The 27805-nt window shown below is 37.1% G+C and overlaps 1 protein-coding gene and 2 long non-coding RNA genes across 3 annotated transcripts; all 3 read right to left on the reverse strand.

The window, feature by feature from the left end:
* Positions 1-15761: 15761 nt before the first annotated feature.
* LOC145796741 (uncharacterized) lies at positions 15762-18626 on the reverse strand. The gene is made up of 2 exons (XR_014337248.1): positions 17720-18626; positions 15762-16027 (listed from the first exon to the last, which is right to left on the reverse strand). It is a non-coding gene; the product is annotated as an uncharacterized LOC145796741 (long non-coding RNA).
* Positions 18627-23152: 4526 nt separating this feature from the next.
* Positions 23153-26943, reverse strand: LOC114285650 (F-box protein At5g07610). The gene is made up of 3 exons (XM_082884054.1): positions 26858-26943; positions 25462-26667; positions 23153-23377 (listed from the first exon to the last, which is right to left on the reverse strand). Exons 2-3 carry the CDS (start codon positions 26647-26649, stop codon positions 23327-23329), a joined length of 1239 nt encoding a protein of 412 aa, XP_082740180.1. The 5' UTR covers positions 26650-26667; positions 26858-26943; the 3' UTR covers positions 23153-23326.
* Positions 24650-25051, reverse strand: LOC145797295 (uncharacterized). Its single transcript, XR_014338655.1, has 2 exons — positions 24917-25051; positions 24650-24832 (listed from the first exon to the last, which is right to left on the reverse strand). It is a non-coding gene; the product is annotated as an uncharacterized LOC145797295 (long non-coding RNA).
* Positions 26944-27805: the final 862 nt, after the last annotated feature.

A 27805-nucleotide genomic window follows, 5' to 3' on the forward strand; every position in this document is an offset into this window, starting at 1 on the left:
AGGGCGCTCTGAATCCGGAGTTTTAGTCGGCCCAAACGTGACCCACACGGATGGGGCTCCGAATTTGGAGGCTTTTTGGTCTTGGCCAATCATGACATGCACGAAGGGCACTCCAAATCCGGAGTCTTATTCGGCCCAAACGTGACTCGCATAGATGGGGCTCCGAATTCAGAGGCTTTTTGTCTTGGCTAATCGTGACATCCACGAAGGGCGCTCCAAATCCGGAGTCTTATTCAGCCCAAACGTGACCTGCACGGATGGGGCTCCAAATTCGGAGGCTTTTTGGTCTTGGCCAATCATGACATGCACGATGGGCACTCCGAATTCGGAGTCTTAGTCGGCCCAAACGTGACTTGCACGGATGGGGATCCGAATTTGGAGGCTTTTTGGTCTTGGCCAATCGTGACATACATGAAGGGCGCTCCGAATCCGGAGTCTTAGTCAACCCAAACGTTACTTGCACGGATGGGGCTCCGAATTTGGAGACTTTTTGGTCTTGGCCAATCGTGACATGCACGAAGGGCGTTTCGAATCCGAAGTCTTATTCGGCCCAAACATGACCTGCACAGATGGGGCTTCGAATTTGAAGGTTTTTTGGTCTTGGCCAATCGTGACATGCACGAAGGGTGCTCCGAATCTGGAGTCTTATTTGGCCCAAACGTGACCTGCATGGATGGGGCTCCGAATTCGAAGGCATTTTGATCTTGGCCAATCGTGACATGCTCGAAGGGCGCTTCGAATCTGGAGTCTTAGTCGGCCCAGGCATGACCTGCACGGATGGGGCTCTGAATTCGGAGGCTTTTTGCCTTAGCCAATCGTGACATGCACAAAGGGCACTCTGAATCTGGAGTCTTAGTCGGCCCAGACGTGACTTGCATGGATGGGGCTCCAAATTCGGAGGCTTTTTGTCTTGGCCACGGTTAATCATGACATGCACGAAGGGCGCTCCGAATCTAGAGTCTTAGTCAGAGTCCTTGAACCGAGTTACATAATAAGAGAACAAAACTTTGCATTGCAAAAGTGAAATCTGTGCATGGCGGATCATTCAAAATAAATATCATGCCCCACAAGTCGGGTCTAATGATAGAATTTACGCAAATGCAAGGAGTTCCAAGGGCGTGGCAGACTTCTGCCAAACATGTCTTTGAGTCGATAAGCCCCCGTTCCCACAACTGAGTCGATCTGGTAGGGGTCGTTCCGGTTAGGACCTAACTTTCCGTCAGCTGGCTTCCTGGCAGCTGGAAGCACTTTCTTTAGGACCAATTCGCCTGGTACATAGCGGCGTAGCTGAACGCGTTGGTTATACGACTTAGCAAGCTGCTGCTGGTACCGTGCCATGGCGACAACGACAAGGTCTCTTCGTTCCTCAATCAGAGTCAAACCAAAAGCCATCATCATATCGTTTCGGCCCATATCAAAAAAAATTGATTTCAAGGTCGGGAGGTCGATAATTGCCTGTGTTCCGAAGCACAAAGCGTATGGCGTTTCGCCGGTGGACTGTCTCGATGTTGTGCGATGAGCCTATAATACAGTCGGTAGTTCTTCAACCCATAGGCCTTTTGTCACAACCCAAACCCGCCCCTATAGGTTTAGCATCGTGACCGGCCAGTAATCCTGGGATTACCGAAGGCCTCTGAGACAGATTAACATAATAATAGGGGCTAGCGGAAGCAGATAACAAATATACAATGTCCATTGAGCTATGCAGACTTATATGAGACAAAAAAATTTTAAAACTTTTTATATACATATATACACATCATCCCTACGTCATAATATATATAAAGATCAGACAAAAAGGACTTAGCCCCTTTTTCAAAATAGGCAAGACTTGTTTAACCAAACACGAAAACAAAACTTAAACTTTAAATCACACAGCCATAATCATTTGACATATCCGGAACCTCCACGGGAGGCACATAGGTTGGCTGACAAAAACAAATTCCAGGCAGATGCCTTTAAGCCTGGTCACACGCCTGATCACCTACATATATAAATAATATAGTGAGCTAGAGCCCAGTGAATAATAACAGAGTAAAAGGTTTTAATGAATGAGTCCGTACAGATTCAGAAATCATAATTCAGTTTCGTATCAAATTCATAATTTGTCCAGATCATATACAGAAATCATAAGTCATACTGAAGCATACGTGATACATCCATTAGCACTAACATAGCAAATACAGAACAGAGGCAGACACGTGATGGTTATGAATAACCAGTTCCATAAAGGAACCTCCGGATCTGGGTAATAGAGAATAAATACGCTGAGCCCCATGATGGAACCTCCGGTATGGGTAACAGAGTGCAGACAGATTAAGTTTCGTGAAGGAACCTCCAATATCGGGTAACATCCAACACATATCACATGATGCTAAGGATGTCACGAATACATATAAAAAATTGGACAATCATTCATTGTACAGAATATAGCACATCAGAAAACTGAACTTTTTTTTTATAATACAGAAAATAAATACAGTTGAACATAACTTTACTAAGTTATTACTCACAGGTAGCTGCAGAAGCAAACCAGACAGACTGGACATATCAGATAAATTAGGCAGACAATGGCGCGTGACCTATACAAGCACATAACATATACACATTGAAATACAATATTACTTCTTTGATCAAATTTGACTTTTCTAGTCTTTTTCCATCTAAATAGTTCGAAGTTCTACTACGCTTATTCTTTCTTATTCAAATAAACCGGGTTCTTATTTCACATATTCTTTCATTACTAAGTCATTCTTTTCCAAATAGATTGGTCTTTTACTTGGCTTCTTAAATAATTACCACTAGATCAATGATTCATTCATTAACTAATTAATTTATGTTGATTGGTAGCTTATTAATCTTTATTGAGTCACAAATCATGTCTAGAATCCTTGGAAAGAGATGAAAATAAAAATGTGAATTAAATGCAATTTTCCAAAATATGCTGAAAAGGGGTTTCCGCTAGAGCGCCACTTTGGTCGCTCGAGCGGACTATGAAATTTGAAAAACTTCTGGGAGCTGCGTAAATTATGGAATTCCATAATTGCAATTGAAGTTCAAATTTGATATTCAAAGCCTCAAAACATGTATTTTTGGTACACAAAAATGGAGAACCATTGTATAATTTAGTAAACATTTTCAATTAGAAAACATTCATTCAAAATCATGTTCTAATTGCCCAAATTTAGTTTTAATTCATCTTCTTTATATCAACCCACAATTCTAAAATATAAATTAGACTTCCCAACCTCTTGAAATTCCATGATGTATGTAATACAAATAGATCCAATTTTACTATTAATAATAAAATCAACTTAACTCAATTTTTAACCAAATACTTAATTTATAGTCATGGGTGTTCTAAAATGTATCTAAATTGAATAAAATTCTTAAATTACATCACATGCATGGATTAAATAAAAATATAATTATAAAATCAACACTTTAGGATTAATTCCAAATTTCCATAAACTTGATTTTCTTAAAACATTTCTTTTGTCTCTTCAAAATATGAACTTGAATGGCTCAATTCCCTTAATAACTCATGTATCACAAGAAAATGCTACAAAATCAAATTAAAAACAATAAATTTTCCAAATTAATTTTCACAACTATGCGTCTACTTAATTTCTTACTTAAAACTTTATTTCTTAAAAAATCCATGAGAGTAATTTCATAGCTTTCTTAATTCATGATGCATGTAACTCATTTTATGTTTAAAACCCAATTTCATCCTGATTCCATGAATTTAATCTCAAATCTCAAGTATTATAGGATGATTCTACAAAATCAAGCCAAAGATAATTTATTTCTAACGTAACTCTCATAAACTTGATTTTAGCTGTAATTCATCATTTTCTTATCAATTTCCTTCTAATCCCATAAAATTGATTTCTAACTCTTTTCTATCCCCTTAAATTATGAAATTAAAATTATAAAACTCTTAGAAAAGTATTTGCATGTGTGAAATTATAATCAAAATCAAACCATCTACTTCAAAATCCCTTTAATTCAAAATTAAGCTCAAAATGTTCATAAATTTATAATTTACCACAACTTGTTCTTCTTTTACCCAAACATGAAATTAATTCTCTAACTTTCTCAAAGATTTATTGATGCATGTAAAGATGAAGCCCAAATTCATGAGGAATAACACAAAATAAATTTAAAATAATTAATTTCTAATTTATTTTCCATAATCATCCACATGCATGTAACCCATTTCATGTTTTGAACCCAATTCCAAGTTAACTTCCATAATCTCATACTTAAGTTAATTTTTCTTCATCTTCTTGCTATTGATTCCAATTCCACCTTTAATTTCAAGCATAATGTAAAAATTCTATATAATTTAAACATAAATTTCATACCTTAAGTTTGCTAGTTCTTCTTCTTCCTCAAAAACTAGAGCTCCTCTTCCAATTTTATTTTCTTCTCCTCCTTTGTTTCTTGTTCCAGCAACACACACACACACACACACACACACACACACACACACTCTCTCTCTCTCTCTCTCTCTCTCTCTCTCTCTCTCTCTCTCTCTCTCTCTCTCTCTCTCTCTCTCTCTCTCTCTCTCTGGGTTTGACTCCAATTCATCCCAAGAATGCTCCAACACAAAAGAAATAATACACGCACACACCTGCACACCACATGCACATGTGCACAATGTTTAAGGCTCCCAACACAACACTTAACATGCATACACATACACCACCAAATTTCTCAGTACACCCACTTGGATTTCTCAACACACCCTCACTTCATATACACCCATAATTTTTTATCCTTCCATAATTCAATTGATGGTTAAGATTGATTTAATTAAATAATACATATTCTTAATAAGTCTTGATTAACATATAATTAAATTAACCATAACTAATCATAAATCTCTCATAATTTAATCAATCTAATTTGACTTCCATTAGAGCCTAATTAATTATATTTAACTCCCAAAAGGCTCCAAATAATAAATCAAACTTATTGCCATCATCAATTTTGATTTCCCAAATCATTTAGGCCTTCAATTTCTGATCAGACTCCAAATTTTCGTCAATTAATTTACATATTCCAATTGGACACCCCATAAACAAATTTAATTCATAATAATCTTAATTCTGAATTCATGTAACTTAATTAACTCCAATTCGGACCCAATTAATCAAATCTCAATTTTTATAGATCTGAATCAAATATTTAATTAAGCTCCTATATGGTCCGATACTCAAAATTAAACTAATTCAATTCACCAATTATACTCTCTTAAGCCATGCTGGCTTTCAATTTCTAATTCAAAAATAAATCCTCAATAGAATCATATACGAATCAAACTAAATAATTCTTATGACCCCAAATTAAATTGGAATAATTGGCAATTAAATTTCAAATCTCCTTAATTAATTAAGTACTAATCATTACATGCGATGGGGTCGTTACACCTTTCGCCTTCTCCAGCCTCTTTTTGATGCCGTCTAAAATGGTTTTATTAGAGGCTTCAGCTTGGCCATTGCTCTGTGGATAAGCCGGGGTAGAGAAGTAGGGCCGAATACCATACTTGTCACAAAGCTCCCGGTAGACTTCGCAATCAAACTAGGTGCCGTTGTCTGATATAAGTGCTCTGGGAATGCCGAACTACATTATAATATTTCTCCATACAAAACGCTTTACGTCGGTATCTCGGATGTGTGTCAGTGCCTCCGCTTCTACCCATTTCGTGAAATAATCAGTCGCGACGATCAGAAATCGCTTGTTACCCGGGGCACGAGGCAGCGGTCTGATGATGTCAAGTCCCCATTGAGCGAACGACCAAGGGCTGGTTATGGAGCTTAACTCTTCAGCAGGCAGGTGAATTAGAGGAGAGAACTTCTGGCACTGTTCGCACCTTTTTACGTAACACTTGGCATCGGCTCTCATTGTCGGCCAGTGATACCCTTGTGTCACAGCTCGATAAGCCAAAGAGCGCCCATCAGATTGTGCGCCACAACTGCCTTCATGTATTTCCGTCAGAAGCTCTTTGACTTTGTCCGGATGTACGTATTCCAGGTATGGATCAGAAAGGAATTTTTTATAAAGCTTTCTTTGCGGATCCAAGTAGTATCGCAGGGCTTTGTTTCGGAGCTTGTGCACTTCTTTCTTGTTCGCTGGGAGCTATTCGAAAGACAGGAATGCAGCAACGGGGTCCATCCAACTCGGTCCTGACTCTATGACATTGACCTGGATTTCCTCCAAAGGGCCAATGCTCGGCTCCGGGATGAAACCTACTTCGATGGCTCGTTTAATCTTTGAGTTAATGGCGGAGGCTAGGCAAGCCAGGGCATCTGCACATGTGTTCTGATCACGTGTTATTTGATTCAATTCATGATGGTCAAATTTTGCCAGCAAGGAGTTAGCCGTTTTCATGTAAGCCGCCATACGGTCATTTTTGGTCACGTACTCCCCCTTTAGTTAATTGATCACCAGTTTTGAATCGCTAAATACAAGCAAATGCCAAGCACCCAGAAGATGTGCATTCCGCAAACCGGTTAGAAGGGCTTCGTATTCGGTCTCGTTATTTGTTTCTTCGAAGCCGAGTTTGATGGCCTGCTCAATTATTGCGTCGTCGGGAGCCATGATTATTACTCTGACTCCAATGCCCCGTTGATTGGATGACCCGACACAATAAAGCTGCCAAATGTCCCCCACATAAATTCTCCAATTCGGCTTGGGTTGAGTTTGGTCGGTCTTGAAGTCGGCGACATCCCCCGTGAATTTGGCTATAAAATCAGCAAGAACTTGCCCCTTGATTGAGGTTCTAGGTAGAAATTGAATATCGTGCTGGCCGAGTTTGAGGGCCCATTTCAAAATACGCCCTGATGCTTCTGCACTACGTAGTACTGATCGGAGGGGGTAATCTATTAGTACCCCGATGTTATGTCTCTGGAAGTAATGCATCAGTTTTCTTGCCGCCATGACTAGGGCTAGGATGAGTTTTTCCAGTGAAAGGTAACGGGTTTTGGCGTCAACCATTGCCTTGCTCACATAATACACTGGTCGTTGTTCTCCAGGCTCTTCCTTCAACAATACGGCATTGACAGCCCGGTTAGAGACGGCCAAATATAAAATGAGCGGGTCGCCTGCCGATGGTGTTGTCAAAAGTGGAACAGATCGGAGATAAGCCTTCAGACCGTTAAAAGCGGCTTCGCACTCGGAGGTCCATTCAAAAGCTTTACCTTGCCGTAGTGTCTGAAAGAATTGTCGACAGCGGTCCGTGGAACGACTGATGAACCTGTTGAGTGTGGCGGCCATCCCCATCAACTTCTAAACCTCCTTGACCGATCAAGGGGATCCGAGTTCCAGGATTGCGGTGAATTGCCTCGAATTGGCTTTAATTCCTCGGTGGTTGACAATGTAACCCAAGAATTTGCCAGAGCCGATCCCAAATGCACATTTGGAAGCGTTCAGCTTCATTTTGTATTTGCGTAGAATGCCAAATGTCTCTTCCAAATCAGCTAGATGAGTTTGCTCTTCTTTGGACTTGACCACCATATTGTCAATGTAAACTTCCATAGTGTGGCCGAGTTGCTCCTTGAACATGGTAGTGACCAGCGTTTAGTATGTTGCCCCTACATTCTTCAGCCCAAAAGGCATAACCTTATAGCAATAGGTTCCTCTTGGGGTGAAGAATGCAGTTTTGTCTTGGTCCTCCGGATACAAGGCAATGTGATGGTAGCCTCTGTAGGCATCAAGGAAGCTCATACGCTGGTGACATGCCGTAACATCTACAAGTTAGTCAATTCTGGGTAGGGGAAAACAATCCTTGGGGTAGGCTTTGTTTAGGTCCGTGAAATCAATGCAGACTCGCCAAGTCCCATTTTTCTTTTTGACAACCGCATTATTCGAGAGCCATGTAGGGTAGTTCACTTCCCTGATTGCCCCGGCATCAAGCAACTGGTCCACCTCTTCAACAATGGCGGCAGTGTGTCGTGGACCACCGGCTTTTCTGAATAATCGGCTTGCATTTAGAGTAAACATTTAAACGATGCGGCGAAACAGACTGTAATAACCCACATTCATGTCTTAGTCATGTTCATGTTCATGTGCATTTGCATGATTTCGTCTTGTTAAGCTTGCATTTGTAGATTTCGACTTGTTTTTCCTAGGTAAAAGTCCCTGTCTTGTTTTGTGCTTATGTGATTTGCCTAAGTGTTGTATGCATGCTTTGTTCCTTCCTTGCTGTCTCAAGCCTAGGCCATGTCAAGCCTAGGTCATGTCAAGCCTAGGTCATGCCAAGCCTAGGTCATGTTAAGCCTAGGTCATGCCAAGCGTAGGTCATGCCAAGCGTAGGTCATGTTAAGCCGAGGTCATGCCAAGCCTAGGTCATGTCAAGCCTAGGTCATGTTAAGCCTAGGTCATGCTAAGCCTAGGTCATGCCAAGCCTAGGTCACACCTCTGAACCTCTTACACCTAAGACCATCGTGGAACCACTTTGGTTGACCTCCACCTTCACCCTAGCATATTGGCCGAGATGTAATCATCTAGGCTGAGGTGTGCACCACCTAGGCCGAGATATGCATCATCTAGGCCGAGATGTTATCATCTAGGCATCGTAGATCCTTAATCCTTGCACCTAGTGATCTTGTTCCGGGACTGGTATGACCTAGACCGAGGTGTGGCACATCTAGGCCGAGGTGTGGCACAGCTAGGTCAAGTGTTATCCTTCCTAGCTGAGATCATTGAGACCTTACTTGCCAAAGCCTATGTCCTAATCCGAGATCATTACTTGCCGGAGTGCCCATCTTACCTTGCTTGTTGTACACCCTTTGTCATGCTCTTGTCTTGTCATTCAGTCACCTTTTTAAGGAAACCCAATCCGGTAGTGCCACGTGTCCCAGCAGAGGGTTAAGTCAGCCAATAGAGAGAGAAAACATATCATTTTTCATATCTTTGCCTTTGAAGAGAGAGAAGCTCTAGGAAAGAGGAAGAACTTCTTAGAGGGAGAGAGCTAGATTCCAAGCTTGATCTTCACACCTTGAACCGTTAGATCCGTGTTTTGAGGTTAGATTCTTGACCTACTCTTGTTATTCTTTATGTTGATCCGATCACATTGCATGATCTAGCATGATTCATGAGCCATGCATTGATTTAAATCTTGTTTTAGAAAGAGAAAATGATGTTCTTGTGTTCTTGAAAGAAAACCATGTTTTGATCCGAAAGTTTGTATCAAGATCCATGTTTTCGTGTTTGTTTTCATAAGATCTTCAAGTATGGGTACCCAGGTCCATGTTTTCGAACTCATCTCATGAAATCTCAGATTTTGAATAAAGAAGTTATGATTTCAGCATTCATGTTCTTCAAGGGAGGAAACCCAGATTTCCATACTTCACCTTTCCCTAGGTGTGGTCACCGAGACCACTCTTGCCTAGATCTCACATCTAGGCTAAGCATCGTATCTCACCTTGGCCTACCTTGCATGATCACTTGCACCTTAGTCTATCTTGCATGCACACCTAGGCTAACCACTGCACACCTAGGCCGACCATGGTACACCCTTGTCGGCACCTTGTAACACCTCGGCAGGCAGCTGCACACTGAAGCCTAGGTAACCACACCTCGGCCAAGAGGTGTGGGACCTCGGCCAAGACCTCCTGAGTTCACTCAGCTAGGTCATTTTTGCCTAGATCATTTCTGTACATCCATTCCAAGACCTGGTTGGTACCCAACATGTTTTCCCTAGATGAAAAACAGTGATTTAACTCCCATCATGTTTTATTTTGTCTTGACTTGGTTTTGGAAAGAAATGCCGAGATCATTTTCATTCATGTAAAGCTTGTTTTAAGGATGCATTGCACAACCGTCTTTGAACATTCCTTCTTGTCTTCTTGAAGTGCATTCAGTAGACTTTATTATGTATTTGTAGGTCTTGGATCCTTGGCTTAATCTCTACACCCGAAGAGCTATGTGAGTGGTATTTTTAATAAAGCTATGTTATAAAGTTTTGATAAAGCTTTGCTTCGTTTTGGAAAAGTATTTGTTCAAGTATGAATGATTATCCCTAGTTTTGTATCAAGTATTATCTTATTTTGCTGACATTCTTGGAAAGTCCTTTCATGATAGGGGACTATAAGCCCATGTAGCACCATGTTTGAGAGATCTCTACCATCGACGGTCTTGTACGGATGGCCCCACCGACGGCCTTGTGCGGGTGGATTTGTCTAATCGATTCCGGGTTGATTATTCCCTTGTTTTGTCTGGAATGTCATCCCCCATGTATTATGCAGATGTTATTAAACATCCCAAGAAGATTTGAAAGATTTGATTGATGAACTTGATTCATCCCATGTTTTGTTACAAGCTATGATATGTATTGTTTTGATAAAGATCTCAGATATCATTCATTCAAACCTTTATTAATTATATCATTCACTGAGTATCCAAGCTCACCCTGCCCTTTATATATATGTAGGTGGCAAGCAAGAAGGCGGTGACGCCTAAGATGTTATGTGCAAGATGTTTTGATTCATGTTTTGTATCATCTTGAAGATTATGTTTCTTAGTTTTGATTCACTTCTTTTGTATATGTCGGCTTGAGAAGCCTTTTGATCAAGATGCAATATGTACTTTATTTTATTTGTATCCAAGTTGTAAAACCATGTTAAGATGTATGTCATTTCATTTGATCTATGCATAGATCTTATGGACTACTTAGATTTAAATTTATTACTTCCGTACATGTAAGCCCCATTTGTATACTCTGATTGTGTGTGAATCTTTGTAAGTTGGCCTTTGGTAATCTTGGATTACTGGCCATCACGGCACCATTCTACTAGGGGCGAAATGGGGTCGTGACACAGACAGATCTACACCCAGCATCTCATATGGAGTCCACGTAAATACATCAAGATTGCCAATCAAGAAGGAAATTAGCTGCTGTCTGTCGGCTTGATTCAGGGAGGCGTCGACCATGAAGAACTTGTCTGGGTTTCCGTCAATTTCAACTCGATCTAGGGCTTCTGTGGCCTTTTCACTTGGGAGTCGCCCAACATCATCGAGGCTCTCTCGATCCAGCACCTCAATAGAATTCACTTGCAACTCTTTTGGCATCTTTCCAGCAAGGAGATAACATGCTTGTGCCGATTTCTGGGAGCCACGTATTTGCTCAATGTCGCATTCTGTCGGAAAGTGTAGCAGCTGATGATAGGTGCTTGGCATGGCCTGCATAGTATGTAACCAAGTTCGCCCCATGATGAGATTATACGGCGATGACAATTTGACGACCAAGAATTCCACATCCACTGTTCTGGAGCCCGCTCGAATGGGTAGTGTGATTTTTTCCAACGAGTATTCTGGATTGGCGTTGAAGCCGAATAATGGATAAGGAGCCGGAGAAAGATCCGATTCGGAGAAGCCGAGTTTGGTGAATGTCTTGTAATACATAACTTCCAACGTGCTCTCTGGATCAATGAGTACGCACTCAACGGTGAATCGGTTTACGCATAACTTGATTACCAATGGATCAATGTGGGGAAGTGTCACTCCGACCAAATCTAAATCATCGAAAGTAATGCTCGCGGCTTCATGGGGCCGTTTAGCCAGAGTGAGTTGATTTCGAGTTTCGAGGGTCGGGATTCGACTGGATTGAATGCACCACGGATGACGTTGGCAGGCTATATCTCATGTGAATCACGCCTAGTGGAGGTGAATCCTGTCTTAAGGCTATTGCTTTGGTTGAGTTGCCTTTTCGGACGTACTGTTGTAGCCGACCATCTTATACCAACTCCTCCAAGTGATCCTTCAGTGCATAACAACTCTCAGTATCATGGCCATGATCCTTGTGATACTCGCACCGCCTATCCCGTCTTCTCGTGTCGGGAGGTCCCACCATTTTGGATGGCCATTTGAAGAACGGAAGGTGTTGGACTTTGGACATGACCGCGCTGATCAGCTCTGACAACTTTGTATATTTCTTGTTTGTGCGCCTTGTGCGCCTGCTATCGACTTGCAGTTATTTATTTGCTCGGTGGGAGCATTGGTCGCTTGATCGGCGAGAATCCCGTCTCTTGTCTCGTTTAGCCCGATGTCGTGGTTCAGGGTTCTGAGGTGGTACAGAATTCATCGGCTGAACAATTTCAAAAGGGGCCATCTTGTTGGCCATGTTTCCGACTTTAACCTGCAAGGCGTCATCTGCCACTTTGCAGTATCCCTCAACTTTCTTCATCAATGACCAGACTGTTTTGGGGGGCCTTCTAGTCAAGGAACTGCGGAGAGCACTGTTAGGATGCAAACCCATTTTAAAGGCGGTGATGGCCATGGAGTCGTTATAAGCGTCATCAACAAGATTAAAGCATTCCCAATAGCACGTCGAATACGCTCTTAGTGTTTCTCCTAGCTGGATCTGCATTGCCCAGAGAGAGTCGGCTTGTTTCAGCTGGACCTCGTTGGTGATGAATCTTGCCCTGAAGGATTATTGTAATTGATGGAAACTCTTAATTGACGCTGGCTCCAGCTTGCAGTACCATCTGACTGCCAATGGTCCCAAACTTCTCAGAAATATTCTGTACATAAGAGCTTCGTCGCCTGCACGCAACGTCATGGCTTGCTTATAGTGACGGATATGATCCGTGGGATCCGATTTCCCGTTGTACAAGGTGAACGATGGGGCTTTGAACTTCTTGGGTAATACTGCCTTTGCGATCCGTCGCACAAAGGGGTCGTGTTGGTCCTCTTCGTCTGAACCATTTCATATTCGCTTATGCCTTATACATGGACTCTCTTCAGAGGAACTGGTAGTTTCAAGTCATCCCTTCTTCTTGGGCTCCAGGGATAATGAGTCGAAGTCGTTGTCAGTGTCTTGTTGTTGGGCTCGAGGTCGTTGACCACCTACCCTCGGCGGTTGTTTCGGATCTTGGCGTAGAGCTTGTTTGGACTTCGCCACTTCCAAGGCCAAATCCTGACGGAGACGTTCGTTCTCAGCGATCATGTTTTCCAACCTCTGTTCATTTTGCTTTGTTTGTTCCATGATCGCTTGCATTGTCTCATGTGCTGAGGTCGAGGGTAAGTTCTGGGCAAGTGAATCAAAGTTCAAGGCACGTCTTGCGGCGATAGTTTTCGGTCCAAGCATGTTTGTCGGAGTGAAGTCATCTCTCTGTGTAGTTTCATCAGTGATTATCGGAGGATCTTCCGTTACACCCGCCATGGATGGAGTTGAGTATTCCCACAGACGGCACCAATTGTGGGGAAGGTGGTTTAGAAATACTCTTTGGATCCAATGAGACACGCAAGATCCTCAGTTGGTAGCCTGAAAAAGAATGAACACTCCGGTCGGGGGTGCCGGAATTAGCACTCCGACGGATAAGTCAGTGTATGCTCTCTAGATTGCGTGTGTCATAAGTTAAGCATACTAATTCTCACATCCCTCTTCTTGTTCGTCGTTCTTCTATTTATATACACTCCCTGTCTTCTAAGTAGGGCCCGCTCTTGATCTGTCATGTACTTATTTACTCGGCCCCCCATTATGCCGTATTCCAACTTTTAATCGGCCCCTGCTCAACTTATTTGGCATCTGAAACGTCAGGGCAGGGCCGAATGCATACTATACATCGATAGGGAAAATATACACTGCCTATCCGCGTCTGCTATTATTCGGTTACCACAATAACCTATGTGGATATGATGTCATATATGTGTATATGATACATATAAAGTTCTAAATTAACTGCCTCATGTATGTCTAACAGCTCAATGGACTATGTATATTCTATATTTGTTTCTGCTAGCCCCTTATATTTTTCTATTCAGTTCAGTGTCTTTCGGTAATCCGAGGATTACTGACCGGTTATGATGCTAAACCGGTAGGGGCGGGTTTGGGTCGTGACAATTTCCCACCTTTTGTCTTTCAGATTTTTAGTTTTGCTAAGGTTTTTTTTTTTTTTTTTTTTTCCTAACTATGATGCTCGGCCATGTATCAGGTTGTTTCCCAGACTTGAATCTCCATAGTTTTCCGTAAAGGGAGTTTTCCAGCCGTGGAGCTTTCGACCATGGGAGGTGTGTTGGTGTTGTCTCGGAAATGAAGAGTGTAGCATTGGGTGAAGTTGTTTTGGGAGTGCAGCACTTGGGAATTTGTTTTGGTTAGTGTGGCTTGTTTTGTGGGTTTCAATTATTTTATTTTTAGAGTAGAGTGCTATAGCATTTGGTGGAAAAGAATAGTGTGGGTTGGTAGAAAAAAAAGTGATTTGGGTTCAATTATGTTTATGCTTTCATGAAATTATAATGTTTTATATTTTTTTTTGGTTATTTAATTATGTGAATCCGTGATTCTAAACCGATCTAATACGTGCTTAAATGGATTGGTTCTACGATTTAAACAGATTGGATTAGTTTCAATTTTTCAGAAACTGTATATAACGGATTGGTACTAGTTTTACCTCAATCTGGACCAATCCAAACCATGCCCACCCCTATCAAAATATACAATCAAACAAACAAAAAAAATTTCTAAACTTTTTCCCCAAATTTTTTTTTGAAAATTTATCTCCCAAAACCAAACCAAACATACCCATTATATTTTATTCATATTTTACTCATCTTTTTTCTTTTCTTTTTTAAATCTCTACACAAATTTGCAAACCAAGCATAACTTTTTTCTTTTCTTTTTTAAATCTCTACACAAATCTGCAAACCAAGCATAACTTTGATTTGGGAAGCTAGTTAAAAGTTAGCTTTTGACTTTTAACCAATTTTGGATCACATCACTTCTCACATTTTTTGTCCACTAAAAGACAAAAAAGCGAAAAAAAAAGAAGCCAACTTTTAACCAACTTTCCAAAACATATTTGTTTGAAGATCTCTCTCTGAATATATATTTATATATATTTTTTAATACAAAAAAATAATTATGATTGAGGCGCTGTTTGGGAAGAGTAGATTGAGGCTATTATAGCCTCAAATAAAAATTTAGCCAAAAAGTCCACTGTTCAAATCTTTTTCAAAAAAAATAAATAAATAAATAAGCTGCACTGCTGGCAGTGTAGGCACAGCCTACACTGTTAGCTACACAAATTGTTCCATCAATGAGTAAATTACGATTTTATCCCTTTACATCAATTTAAAAAAAAATATTTTTAGGGATAAATTTATCATTTTAACTTCAAACATCATTTCAACACATTTTTCAATACAACAACTCAAATAAAATCCATCTCATCTTCCCAAACACAAAAACTAAAATAACCTACTAAAATAGCTAAAAAAACCAAATAGCCTACTAAAATAACCAATTCCCAAACGATGCCTGAATTACATAGAAAAATATGTTAAGATTGGGGTAAAGCTTTCTCAAACCTATTATTTGAACACATTTGCTACTCATTGCCTTTTTAGAATTATCATCATTATCATTTTATCAATAATTTTCTTTTTTTTCTTTATTGTTTTATTTATTTACTAGTGTATGCCCGTGCCTAAAGGCACGGTGTAAATAATATTTTGTTTGAATAATTTTCATATGTCATTCTCTCTTAAGCTAGGAACACTGAGAATCAAACATACCTAATCTGTTTCACCATGACATACAAAAAATGAATAGATAACATACATTTGAGCAAGGGGATCCCCTTTATTATAAACACAACTTCAAATAAAAGGAACAACAAAATGGTGTTCTCCGTTTGGAGCACACCATGCCAATACGAAAATAGTATTCTTAATCAAAATCTAAATAACAAACACCTTCAAATGTTTAACTCTCAAACCAAACCAAATCTATATAAATTTCTACAACATCAATCTGCCATAATCTTTAACTTTATACAACGTCAATCATTTTCAAAGTTTGTCAGTAATAAAACCAAAAATAGTGTAAATTTTGCCCTCGAGATTGTTGCTCACTCGAGATTGCCCCTGTTTCAACACTCATCAATCAAAGAAGTGCACGTATAGTTTATACAACAATAAATACAAAATCATTAGAGAGATAAGAAAAACTTAAGCCTGAAGAAATGTAGACTTGTAAAAAGGCAGCCAATATTACCATTCGCTTGTAGTCTTTATCCACCTGTAAAATAGAAAAAAAAAAAGCCAATATGATAATTAAAAGAGACTACCCAATTCAAAACAAACACATGCATTGTCACACTACTGAAATGTTTTTTTATAGACCACTCAATTCAAACCAATCACATACATTGTTGCAAAATAATAATTGGTTACCCAATGCAAACACTACGAACAAACACAACACATTATCAACCCAAATACAAATTAATGATTGATAAAAATATTAATTTATAAAAATCGATCAATATTTTCTTTGGATTTTATTTTTTTCAACTCTTTCTTTTTGGAACTTCCTTTAATTGATCACATAATGTTATAGGGAAAATTTAAGAAAGACGTGTTCTTAAGAAAGAATTTAATAAAATAAAATTCAAAAAGCAAACTCTTCGCTTGATAATTCAACAACAAACTCTAACTAACTTAATTCTCCCATCATTTACAAATCAATACAACTTAAAAAATCCCATTTATTTTCTTCCAAAAACCCAAAGCCATTTATTATATCAGTTCCCATCAATTTTGTGTATGTAACCCTTCGTCATCTTCTTCAATCTTCACCTACACCCATTCAGATTCATTTTGCTTCTAACCTTAAATAAATTTTGAATATTTGTTAAGCAATACATGACCATAAGCAAAATATCAAACTAGCCCCTTTGGATCTATTTGGTAAGCTCATGGGTAGCAGCCAACAAAATTTAGATTGAAATTAAATAAACTATAAGACTAAACTGATATAATAAAATTCAATGGATAAAACAACAAATCAACATCATACAGTAAGGGGGCAATTGTTTATAGGGTATTAAAAAAGTAATAGGCAATGCTGAAACTATATAAATATATATTTATCACAGCTTACCAATCCCCACTCCCAAATAAAGGGAAAAAAAAAATGAGGGTGCGAGGGGAACAAACAAACAAACTGACTAAATCTATACAATTTAGTGCTTAAAAGGAATGCGTACGTTTCACTTCCATGTATTATTTTTCATGTATGGAACAGATATTGCAAGGAGAACTAAAAACAATTGGTGTGAACACAATTTATATTCAACAATAAAGCAAAAAGTTTTGTGAGCAGGTAAAGAACAAATTTTTCCAACTCCTTCAAGATGCTCATGTCTCGTAATTTCCTAAAATTCCAAACCAATATGAAGGACTCACAGACATTTTGTCAAAACCAATGGTAAAGAGGGTGCGAGCCTACATTTTCTAAGGCTTAATTTAGTTGGTAGTTTAGCAGAAAAACTTGGTAAAATTTCTAAGTCATGAAATTAGTTTGTCTTTTTTATAAAAAGACACACACAAAAAAAAAAAAAAAACTTATTCCAATTAATTGTGAGCTGAAAGACTCAAGTAATAAACTATTATCAATCCAATGGAAAAAGGGTTTGCCCAGTTTCTATATTAAAAAAAAAACACCGTTTATATCAAATTAGATCTAATTTGTCTCAGAACCTTGAAGCCATTGAAACAAAAAAACTAATGCCCATTAACAAAATTCAGAGAAAATGCAAAGAAACTGAAAAGGTAATGAATACCTTGGAAAAGGGAATGAAAAGAAAATGCAAAGAACTCGTCAAATGTCCACAATCAACACAATTCGAAGTGGTGGGAAAAGGGAATGAATACCTTGGAAGAAGGCGCAAAGATAGACCCAAAAAATTCAAAAGATGATGAAGGTTACCTTGCGAGCAAAGTTCGAGTTGCAAAAATCGAGGACTGGAGAATTGGAGAGCAGCATCAGACAAAAACAGATCAATTATCAGAACCTTGAAGCCACTGAAACAAAAAGAAAATTCACAAAACCCAATAACAGAAAAACTGAAATTGAATCAAATAATTCTAATTTTAATTTTAGAATTCTAATTCTAATCAAAGAAAATTCTAATTTTAATCAACACCGAATAACCCAATTCTAATTTTAACAGGAGGATCACCCCAGGTTTGTGGCTGCTATGATAACAATAGGAGGATCACCCGTGTACAACAAAATAAAAAACTAACCAGTGGTAATAAAAAAACAGTCAATGGTGTTCTACAGAAAATTGGAAAAACTAACCAGTGTACAACAAAATAAAAAACTAACCAGTGTACACTAAATGGTGTTCTACACTCAATGGTCACCACAACCAGTTCAAAAACTAATGTAGTTCTTGGTGCTTGGATAAAATGTATTAGATTGAGATGAGTTGAGTTTAATTAATAAAATTGTGGGTTTGGGAGAATGGAATTCTAATAATAACAGTATGGAGCCCAATGTAAATGACCCATAAACAATGTAAAATAACATTGAAGCCTCTGGATTGTAACAATGAAATGGCAGCAAAAGGAACACTGAGAATGAGAATCTAACCCTAACAATTGAAACCCAACTCAATGATAAATAAAAGAGAAAACCCAGATCACCTAATCTATCAAATTCAAATACCAAGATGACAGATCTCATCAAAGATTCAGAAATAATTAGAACTTAATCATTACACATGTTTTGCCACTTCTATAATTTCATATCTACCAAACAAAAACGGTACAAATACATAGATAAGGATATTATATATGTCAGGAATCATACCTGCTGGAGGAGATTTGAGAGAAGGCCAAAGAGCTGGGCATCTGCTGCTGCTGCTGCTTTTCCTTCAGCGCAGAAGAAAAACAAAAACCCATCTCACAATTAGTTTAAGGTTTAAGGTTTAGAAAAACCAATCCAAATAAATTATAGGTGATCCAAAGAAAAACAAAACCCATTGCTAACTGATATATATTTGAGATTCAAACCCATTGCTAACAAAACCCATTTAAGGAAAAGCAAACCCATTGCTAAATAAATTATAGGAGGCCGAAGAAAAACAAATACATATTAGTTTAAGGTTTAGAAACACCAATCCAAATAAATTGAAAGCTACATAAATAAAAAATGAAAAAGAAACATAACAAAGAGAAGATTGTGAAGATCATCAAACCTGCAAGAGCTTCGAAGCAAAATTCAAAAACTCAGAACTAAACTCATTGCTAACTGAAAGAAGTCAGTAATTCCCTCAATTACTCAATTACTCAATTACTCTCCAGAATGTTTAACCAAATATAAAAACCCATCTTACAATTTGAATACACACGTACTCTATACTAACTATTAATAATAATAATAAATTAGCTTATACAAAATATGTTATTAATCAATCAATAAAAACAAATAATCAAAAAGAAAAACAACCTCGCGAGAAGCTCAAAATGGTAATTTCCAAGAAGGTAGGTAAAAATGGTGTTATTAATAAATCACTACTAAACAATTCTCAAAATGGTGATTTCCATCTGTATCATCTGCTTAGGTAAAAATGGTGATTTCCAAGAAGTTACATGTAATAAAATAAAGAAACAGAAATTCTAACATCTATACGTATACATAATCTATGATTATATGCATGCACAATTCTCAAACTTTTCAACATCAATTGATTAGAAAAACCCAGCTAATTGTACTATCAATCACGCGTAGAAATCAACAATCTAAGGCTGCAAAACCCAGAAAATCTATTGGACCCATCAATCTCCAGCAGATCAATAAATTTCTAAATTACCATGAATTTCTAAAATCTATTGGACCCATCAATCTCCAGCACCCCAAAACAAACTGAAGGCACGGTGTAAATAAGCGTTTCTCCCATTCTCCTCCTCATTATTACATGCCAGGAGGAACTCACCTCCCATCCCACCATCGACCACCTCTCTCAAACTGTCTGAAACTCTTCTATTCAAGATTGCAATTAGAGAAAGACAGTCAACATCATTAAGCATATCACAAAATCATAATAATTGCATTCTATCGAGGCAATACAATCAAGTATTAACATAATTACCATACATGTAAAACAACTACAATTTTCACTACCCAACTAATCAATCAACAAACATTAACAAAGAAAACACAACTAAACAACACCAAAAGAGGGATGAGATTGTATACATGAAATTGAGGAATTAAGAAGAGTTTACAATTCATGACATAACTAATAAAATTAAAAGAAGGTATAGTTAATCAAAGGTACAGTTAATTAAAAGAAGGTACATATATGAGCAAAGAGTAAAACAGTTAATCAAAAATGTTCCTGTAAACCTTTAACTTGATTTTTATAAATTTGACATAATTATTTTAATTTACCTAAAACTTGGCTCTATTTTTACTAATAATTTGTTAGGTTTATGGATGAAAAAAGAAAAATGTCAAATGCTATTACGTTAAAATATATATATTCTATTCTTATTTATCATATGCCCACAAACCATTAATTTTTATTATTTTAATATTATTAAAAGAGAATTCGATGTAATTATATCAAATTTATTATATGGCAGCAAAGCATGCTACTCCTATTTTCTTTCTATTTTATTTTATTCATTTATTTATTTAAGGTAATATTATTTATTTAAGGGAAGTTATGGCATGGTGTAGTTACTCTAAAAAATATCGAATTTGCATCATCATTCTGCGAGCATTAGAAATTATAAATTTCAGGTCATTGAACCTTTTTTGAATTGGTAATTACTGAGCTATTACTTCTGAGTGCAATCATCTTACTCATTAAAATTACAAACAACAAAGCTAAATATGAAAACAGAATAAGAACCCATGACTTGCAATCTCTCTAATCACTTCAATGGACTGAAATCAATCACTCCAAGTATTTCATAAACCACACACGATGAGAACGAAGCCCCAGTCGATGAAGATATGAAGAGGTCAAGCAGAATGAAACTGAATATTAGAGAGATGAATGAAAAACAGAATGAATACAGGGAGAGATTAAGTGGAATGGAATAAAAAAAGCGAGATCAAAATGATAAACTACCATCACAATTAATTAAGAACCAAGATAATAAAAAAAAAAAAGTAACATCTCAATTATTTCAAAAATTGAGATTAAATTTTTAATCACGCTTTATAAAAGTGAGATGTTTTTAAATATAAATGTGTGATGTTTAGGTATTATTGTAGTAGTGATTAAACACTTGATTTAATCTCAGCTTTCATTCAGAACAATGCTTCAAATGGAGGAAATAAGCTGGTTGCTCAATTAATAACCTGAACATTCTTTTATATTTCTTGCCATGTAAAATTACTACCATATATGATCAGAAACATTTTTGGTTTGCATTTTGGACTAATAACCGACTGTTTGTTATAACCTTTAAGGGAATTACTGTTAAAAGTTCAAACCCATTTCTACCTCAATTTCATTACAATTTCACAGTTAGAAACTTCGGGCATGTTTGTTTGGGTGGACATGAGCTTGGGATTGGACTAATAGTCCAATAAAATTATTAATCCGATGTTTGGTTAAACAATTGAAGTACGGATTAATTATTTTAAACTTGACTATTAGTTAAGACAGGATACATAATCCAACGAATTCGTAGTGTTAGGACTATTAGTCATGGGAATGCTAATCCAGTCCGCCCAAACAAACATGACCTTCAGGTTTTCTGATGCTTTTAAACCTTTTAACTGCTATCAACATTTTATTTTAATTTTTTTTATAATTTAGAATTGTTCTAGCAAGAGTTGGCCTATTGAACTCACTCATCCTTTCAAACATCATGTATAGAAATTGAAATTTATAGAAATCAAATGTTCCTGTAAACAGTTAATCAAAATTTGATATGAGCAAAGATTAAACAGTTTGAGAGTAATCAAAAATGTTCTATTTTTATTTTTAATGAAAAATGTTCTATTTTGTTAGTCGGATCGCCTAATTTCTTTTCAGCAGCAAAACTTGAATCCTCTGTTACAAACCCAAAACAGTTAATCAATTGCAGAGATAGTTTTATATAATATGATAGAGAGAGAGAGAGGTGTTTTACTTTCGGGTATGGCAAGGGTTTTGGAGAGAGAGAGAGCTTCTCAGATTAACTTCTCGGATTGGGACCAGACTTTTCTCAGATGGTGTAGCCATCGGATTAGTTTCCGATTCAACATTCATTGGCCACTTGGGACTCTGCTGCTGCTGCTCTCTCTTTCGCCTGTTGTTGAGGAGGAAGAGGGTGGGTGAGATCGTTCTGCTAAAGCAGAAGAACAGATGATGAGCAGCGTCGGTGGTGGTGAGCGGCAGCAGCAGATCGGTGGTGGTGTGTTGGTGAAGGATGAAGAAGGGTAAAGGTAAGAACAGGAGATCAGGTTTTTTTTTTTTTATTTTGAAGTGAGAACGTGAGAGAGAAACCTATAGAGAGGGAGTTGAAGAGATGTGTTTAGGCAGACGTGGGAGAGATAGAGAAGAGAGCGTTTGGGCGGGAATCAAATTCATCTGAACCATTGATATTTATTAGAATAGATCTAAACCTTTGATTCAAAATGTATCTCTCATACATTTGAAGACATTTTCGAAAAGCCTCTTGTCTTATTATATAGATTTATTGTTGTTCAAAAAACAAAAACAAACTTAACAATTTTAAAAAGTTTATATATACTGTACGTTTTGTTTAATCCTCCCTCGAGTTGAGCACGCTCAAGTTGCATTTATATTTTTTGTGAGGATAAAAAACTATATTTTATGCATGTTTTTTTAATCTACGTGGCAGCTTTTCTCATAATATAATTCTTCCTGTGATCAAGCCTAGCCAGAGTTGCTTTATAGATGAGAAAGCTACTTCATAGATGAATTCATCCTTCGCAGCCTCTATTCTCCTTGCAAAAACAACATTCAAAGCATGGCAATGAATTATCAAAGTTAACGGATAAAGAAGATTGGGAGGAGATTTGACTGGATACAGATTACACTGCAGTTTCACAAAATTCATGAAAAAAAGTGTTATCCAAACCAATAAATCTTTAACCCACCACTTTAATAGTATGACACATGTGATGCCACAACTGTGAGAGAAAAATTGTAAGATGTCTTAATGTTTATAGCATTACTCTACGGGAAAAAAAAAATAGAAATGAAAGTAGGAACTGAAGGAGTGAAATTCACTGGCCTAAGAGCTATCAAAGTAGAGGACTACTGAAATTCAATGGCCTAAGAGCTATCAAAGTAGAGGACTACTGAATCCCAGGGAAGGCAATTGAATGTTCTACACCTCTAATGAGAGATATGATAATATTCTCCTTAAAAGAAAAAAGCAGGAATTAAAATAAAGGTCAAAATATATGATGTTAAATAACACCAAGGACAAAATCGTACATTTGAGCGCTCATATAAATATTGGAGCCTGCCAGATAATTTATACAATTACATCCAAGTAGCACCACCATGAAACTAGTTTGGCAAATCCAGTATGAATGGGGATTTGATCTGGACCATCAGATGGTAACCCCAACCTCTAAACCCTTGTTCCTTGGGATATCATTCATCTGTAAATAAGAAGCATAATTATTATTAAAAAATAGATAGATAAGAGAGATAAAGCATTATGAAAAGCTAAACAAGTAGAGACTTCCAGTGGTAGAAAACAAAAAGCATAACAAAATCCATACAAGTAGATAGCATTCGGAAAATTAAAAAAAGTCTTTCCTCTGGCTCTTTGTTTTTGTTTTCTTACTGGGATCATGAAGTAGGATCAAATGTTAGATCTATACAATAAATAAAATCATCATCATTGAACAGAGAACAAGTAATCATTGAAATTCTATCTTTTATTTTTCAAATTTTGGGACACCATAACTGTGAGGAAAGTTACAGAGAGAACTGAAATAAACATCCAAGTCTAGAAACAAAGTTCTACAAACAGTTAAATCAAACCTAGTAGATCGAATGTAGCCACTATTCACCAATTTGTAGTCCAATGTTTTTTCAAATAAGTCATAAATACACAAGAACTTCTGATATTTAGCAATCTATTTTTACCTGCCAAACATTAAATTCAGGGCACTTTCAAGTGTACTTCTCTCATTGCAGCATTGAAGATGCAACAGATAAAAATGCTAGAATCATTTTATCATTTAAGCCAGAAATAACAACAATCAAAGCATGAATGAAGATTGTAAACTTCCATAACAATCACCTATATAATATGCAATTTCAAGGGAGTAGTTCTTGCCAAATAAGGCATGGCCTATAGTTGCCAAGACAGGTGAACATTCAACAGTCAGATGGTCGAAAGGTTTAGGTGGACTTGGACTTGGTGGAGTACAAGCACCTCACAGGGAACTGGCCTTGTGAAAAAGAGTTGCCCTGTGAAACTTAGGCACACCAAAGTCTCTGGCACACTTAGTGTGACTCTAGGTCCTGTAGCTTGGAGGCTAGAGATAGATTGGTGACCGCAAATATCAGGCAATCACTCAACGTCAAGGTTTAATAACAATTGAGGAATTTGTATTGTTTTACAATATCCCGCTTCACAATTGCAGAGCACAACCACTTATATACACCGCAAGGTATTGGCTTTCTTACAAAGCTACTTTCTCACAAATGCTTTTCCTACAATTCATAGTTTCAACATACATCTTGGAAGTAACTAAATTCCTATGACATTATCACTTACCTCACTAAAATTCCTCATAAAACATTAGTTACTGCATTTTCTCAATTCTTCACAGATGCAATTGTAATGTGCCACACAAGTAAATTAAATTTACACCTCACCTACAATAAATTCGTAGATCTTATAGCACATCCATCAGCTCTTTCTTTTATCCTTTTTAATAATAACTGCCTTTCTCTTCTACACTTTTGACGGGAGGTATACCTCTTCTTGCAACATTCTAGATTTCTCAGTTCAAATTACCTCAACTATTCATTTATTATTTTTCCTCCATAATGATGATTCTTCTACTGCTCCTCTCCATCAAGCGGAACATTCTCTATTTCTATCAAAGGAAGGAAACGTATATATAAATTTTCAAGTAAACCACATATATCAGCAGCAATGAAGGATTGGTAACGCAATTTACCAAAGTTGATGTTTTGTTGTATTTTATTCCTTAGGTCACCCTTTTCGAACAAGAATGCACTCCACTGGAAACAAAAAATGAAATATAGAGGCCAAGACATCATCCAAAACCAATCAAGAACAGGGAAGATCAAAGAAATAGACAAGTAAAATCTTAAAGAAAGGCCCATAATGATACTGAAGTAGGTAAATAATCTCGCCCAAACCCCTTTTCTCTCCTCCCTGGCATTCAAAACCAGCTACACCACTTCAGGTCTACAAATACAAAAGAAAGAAGCATTCAAGAAAACTAACCTCCCAAATTCAAGTCATGTCGGAACCTTCCAGCCTTTAAAAGTGTTATTAGAAAATGCTAATATCCTAATGAATGCACGTTAAACAAAGGGGACATCAAAACAAGAAATACTAAAAAGGTCCTCACAGAGTAAGCAACTCAATGAATTATTAGCAAATATTAAAGACACGCATGGTTGAATATGTACACAAATATATATATATATATATGAAGTAAACTGGTTACAAAATGGATAGGTCCAAAATTTTTACCTGCGTAAAATCATTCAAAACAACCAGGCAGCGTGAGTAAGGAAAGAAGAAACATCCATCATCAATCAAATTCCTGTTTTCTTGCAGTATGTAAAATACATTGAACTGATTGGTTTTCAGATTATAGCTAAATATCAATCTGGGAATAGCAATGAAGATAACTTCTGTAGTTGGATGTAAAGCACAAGGCATGAGCAGCGGAGAAAGGCGATAGCGGTCTAAAATTCTGCCGTGATGAAACCGAACCAAGTCATCAATGCAGATGCTATGCTTCAAAATCCACTTATGGTCATGGTCAAGTGACCAAACAAGGACTGCATTTTCAACATGATTAGAGTAATAGAAGCAATCTTTGGACATCCCAATGAATCCAACACCAAGAGCCTTGCCCTTGTTCGGGAGCTTCACAGCTGGGGGATTCAAATTATCGGCATTGAGATCAAAACACAAGAGGTATCTACTGTAAGATAACATGTACAACACCCCATCCAAATAAACAGACTTACAAAGCCACTTGAAACCATAAAGCTCAGGTTCAGGCTGGAGTGGAACCGGATGGTTGACCCACTTGCCAGTAACGGAGGAGAAAACATCCAGCTCCGGCGGATGAGTTACAGAGGCAGTGCTGGCAGAGCTAGCTAACCGAACTATTTTATAATTATTATTATTAGTATTATTCGGTGGGGACTCAACAGGATTAAAAGCAAGTACAGCATATATGGGATCTAGATGATTAGGGTTCACGGGAATAGCCACACATTGTTTTGTGGCAGGGTTACACACATAATACTGTGAAGGAACAGAGGGAGGAACAGAGGTGCGGTGAAGAATTAAGAGCAAACCGTTGCAGCAGTCGAGAACGTCCCTGGCAGTAGGTTGAAAGGGTAATAGCTTCGAATACGACTCCACAAATCGTCCTCTGTCCAGCAGGGTTCTCGGACAATCTGATGGAACATATTCCATAAGGAAATCGGAGAATGGAAGAAGGGGAATCAACCTGAAGAGAAATCCGGAGAGAGGTGCGGATGAAGAGATTCTGGGAACGCAAACATCAGAAATCAATAAGTACCAAGCTTTCGACACGGACTTGAATTGAATAAGAGGCTTTTCTGGCAATCTACATAGTATCTCCACCGTCAACTCATCGGGTAACTTAGACGACCAATCACAGCAACAGTTGAACGCCATAGATTCAAACCCAACCACCTATTCCTTTGGGAAAGAAAATTGAAAATTGAAAATTGAAAGCCAGATCAGAGAACTAAAAACAATTCCACAAACTCTATAAACAAAGCGAAGAACAAACGTGATAAAGTTATTGTGTTGAAGAGAAACATGAAGTGAACACTGTGTTCTTCATAGATCTATAGACGGCAAGAGAGAGAGAGAGAGAGACATTGAAGACGAACCAGTGGCAGATTGCGTAACTCAGCAACAGTCTTGTTCGATTCGACTCTGTTCGCCTGAGAATCAAGGGTTGTAGAATCGATACAGATATTCAATTTTCTGGGTTTGATATTAGTCCTATATATGTATGCTCCAATAACTCGATTTACATCTCATTGATTTAATTGACCTTTGGTGGTGTTACTATATTAGCCCTAAATATCTATGCTCCAATAACTCTATTTAGATCTCATGGTTTCAGTTTTTTAAAAATTAAGTTTTTTATTTTTTATATTTTTTTATTTTTAATAAATATTTTTAAAATTTTAAGTAATTTTTTGTTTTTATTTTTTTAAATGCATCTTATTTAGATGTGTCTAAATAATAAAATCGTTGTGAAAAATATTTTAAAAAATTAATAAATATAAAAACATATGAAAATTATATTTAATTCTCATTTTTGTATTTTTGGTATTTAATAATTTTTTTAAAGATTTCTTTCGCAAATATTATATTTTTTTAATGTATTTATGTTAGGTGTGTCTAAAAATTTTTTAAAAAATTTATAATATTAAAAAAATTATTGAAAATAAAAAAATATGAAAAATAAAAAAAAATAGAATTTTTTGAAAAGTGTTTTCTAAAAACTAAAACCAAACAAGTTGATTACAATGGGTGTGTTTGTTTCAGCTTTTCAGATCCAACTTATGGCTTTTAGTTTTGAAAAAGTTATTTTGGACTGTTTGATTAAACTTATTTCAAACAGTTTCTGATTCTAACAGTTTATTTTAACTCAAAAAAGCTGATTCTGAGAAGCTGCTCACCCCTTGTTTTTGATTATCAGCTTTTGCTGTGGACATGTTAATTTATAGTTATACTCTTAAATTTTTTTATTTTTTATTTTTTTAAAGATAGAAAAAGACTCAAATGGACTATAGATTATTATTATTATTTTTTA

The sequence above is a fragment of the Camellia sinensis genome, chromosome 8 (genome assembly GCF_055761805.1).
Source record: "Camellia sinensis isolate YWXY chromosome 8, ASM5576180v1, whole genome shotgun sequence".
Classification (NCBI taxonomy): domain Eukaryota; kingdom Viridiplantae; phylum Streptophyta; class Magnoliopsida; order Ericales; family Theaceae; genus Camellia; species Camellia sinensis.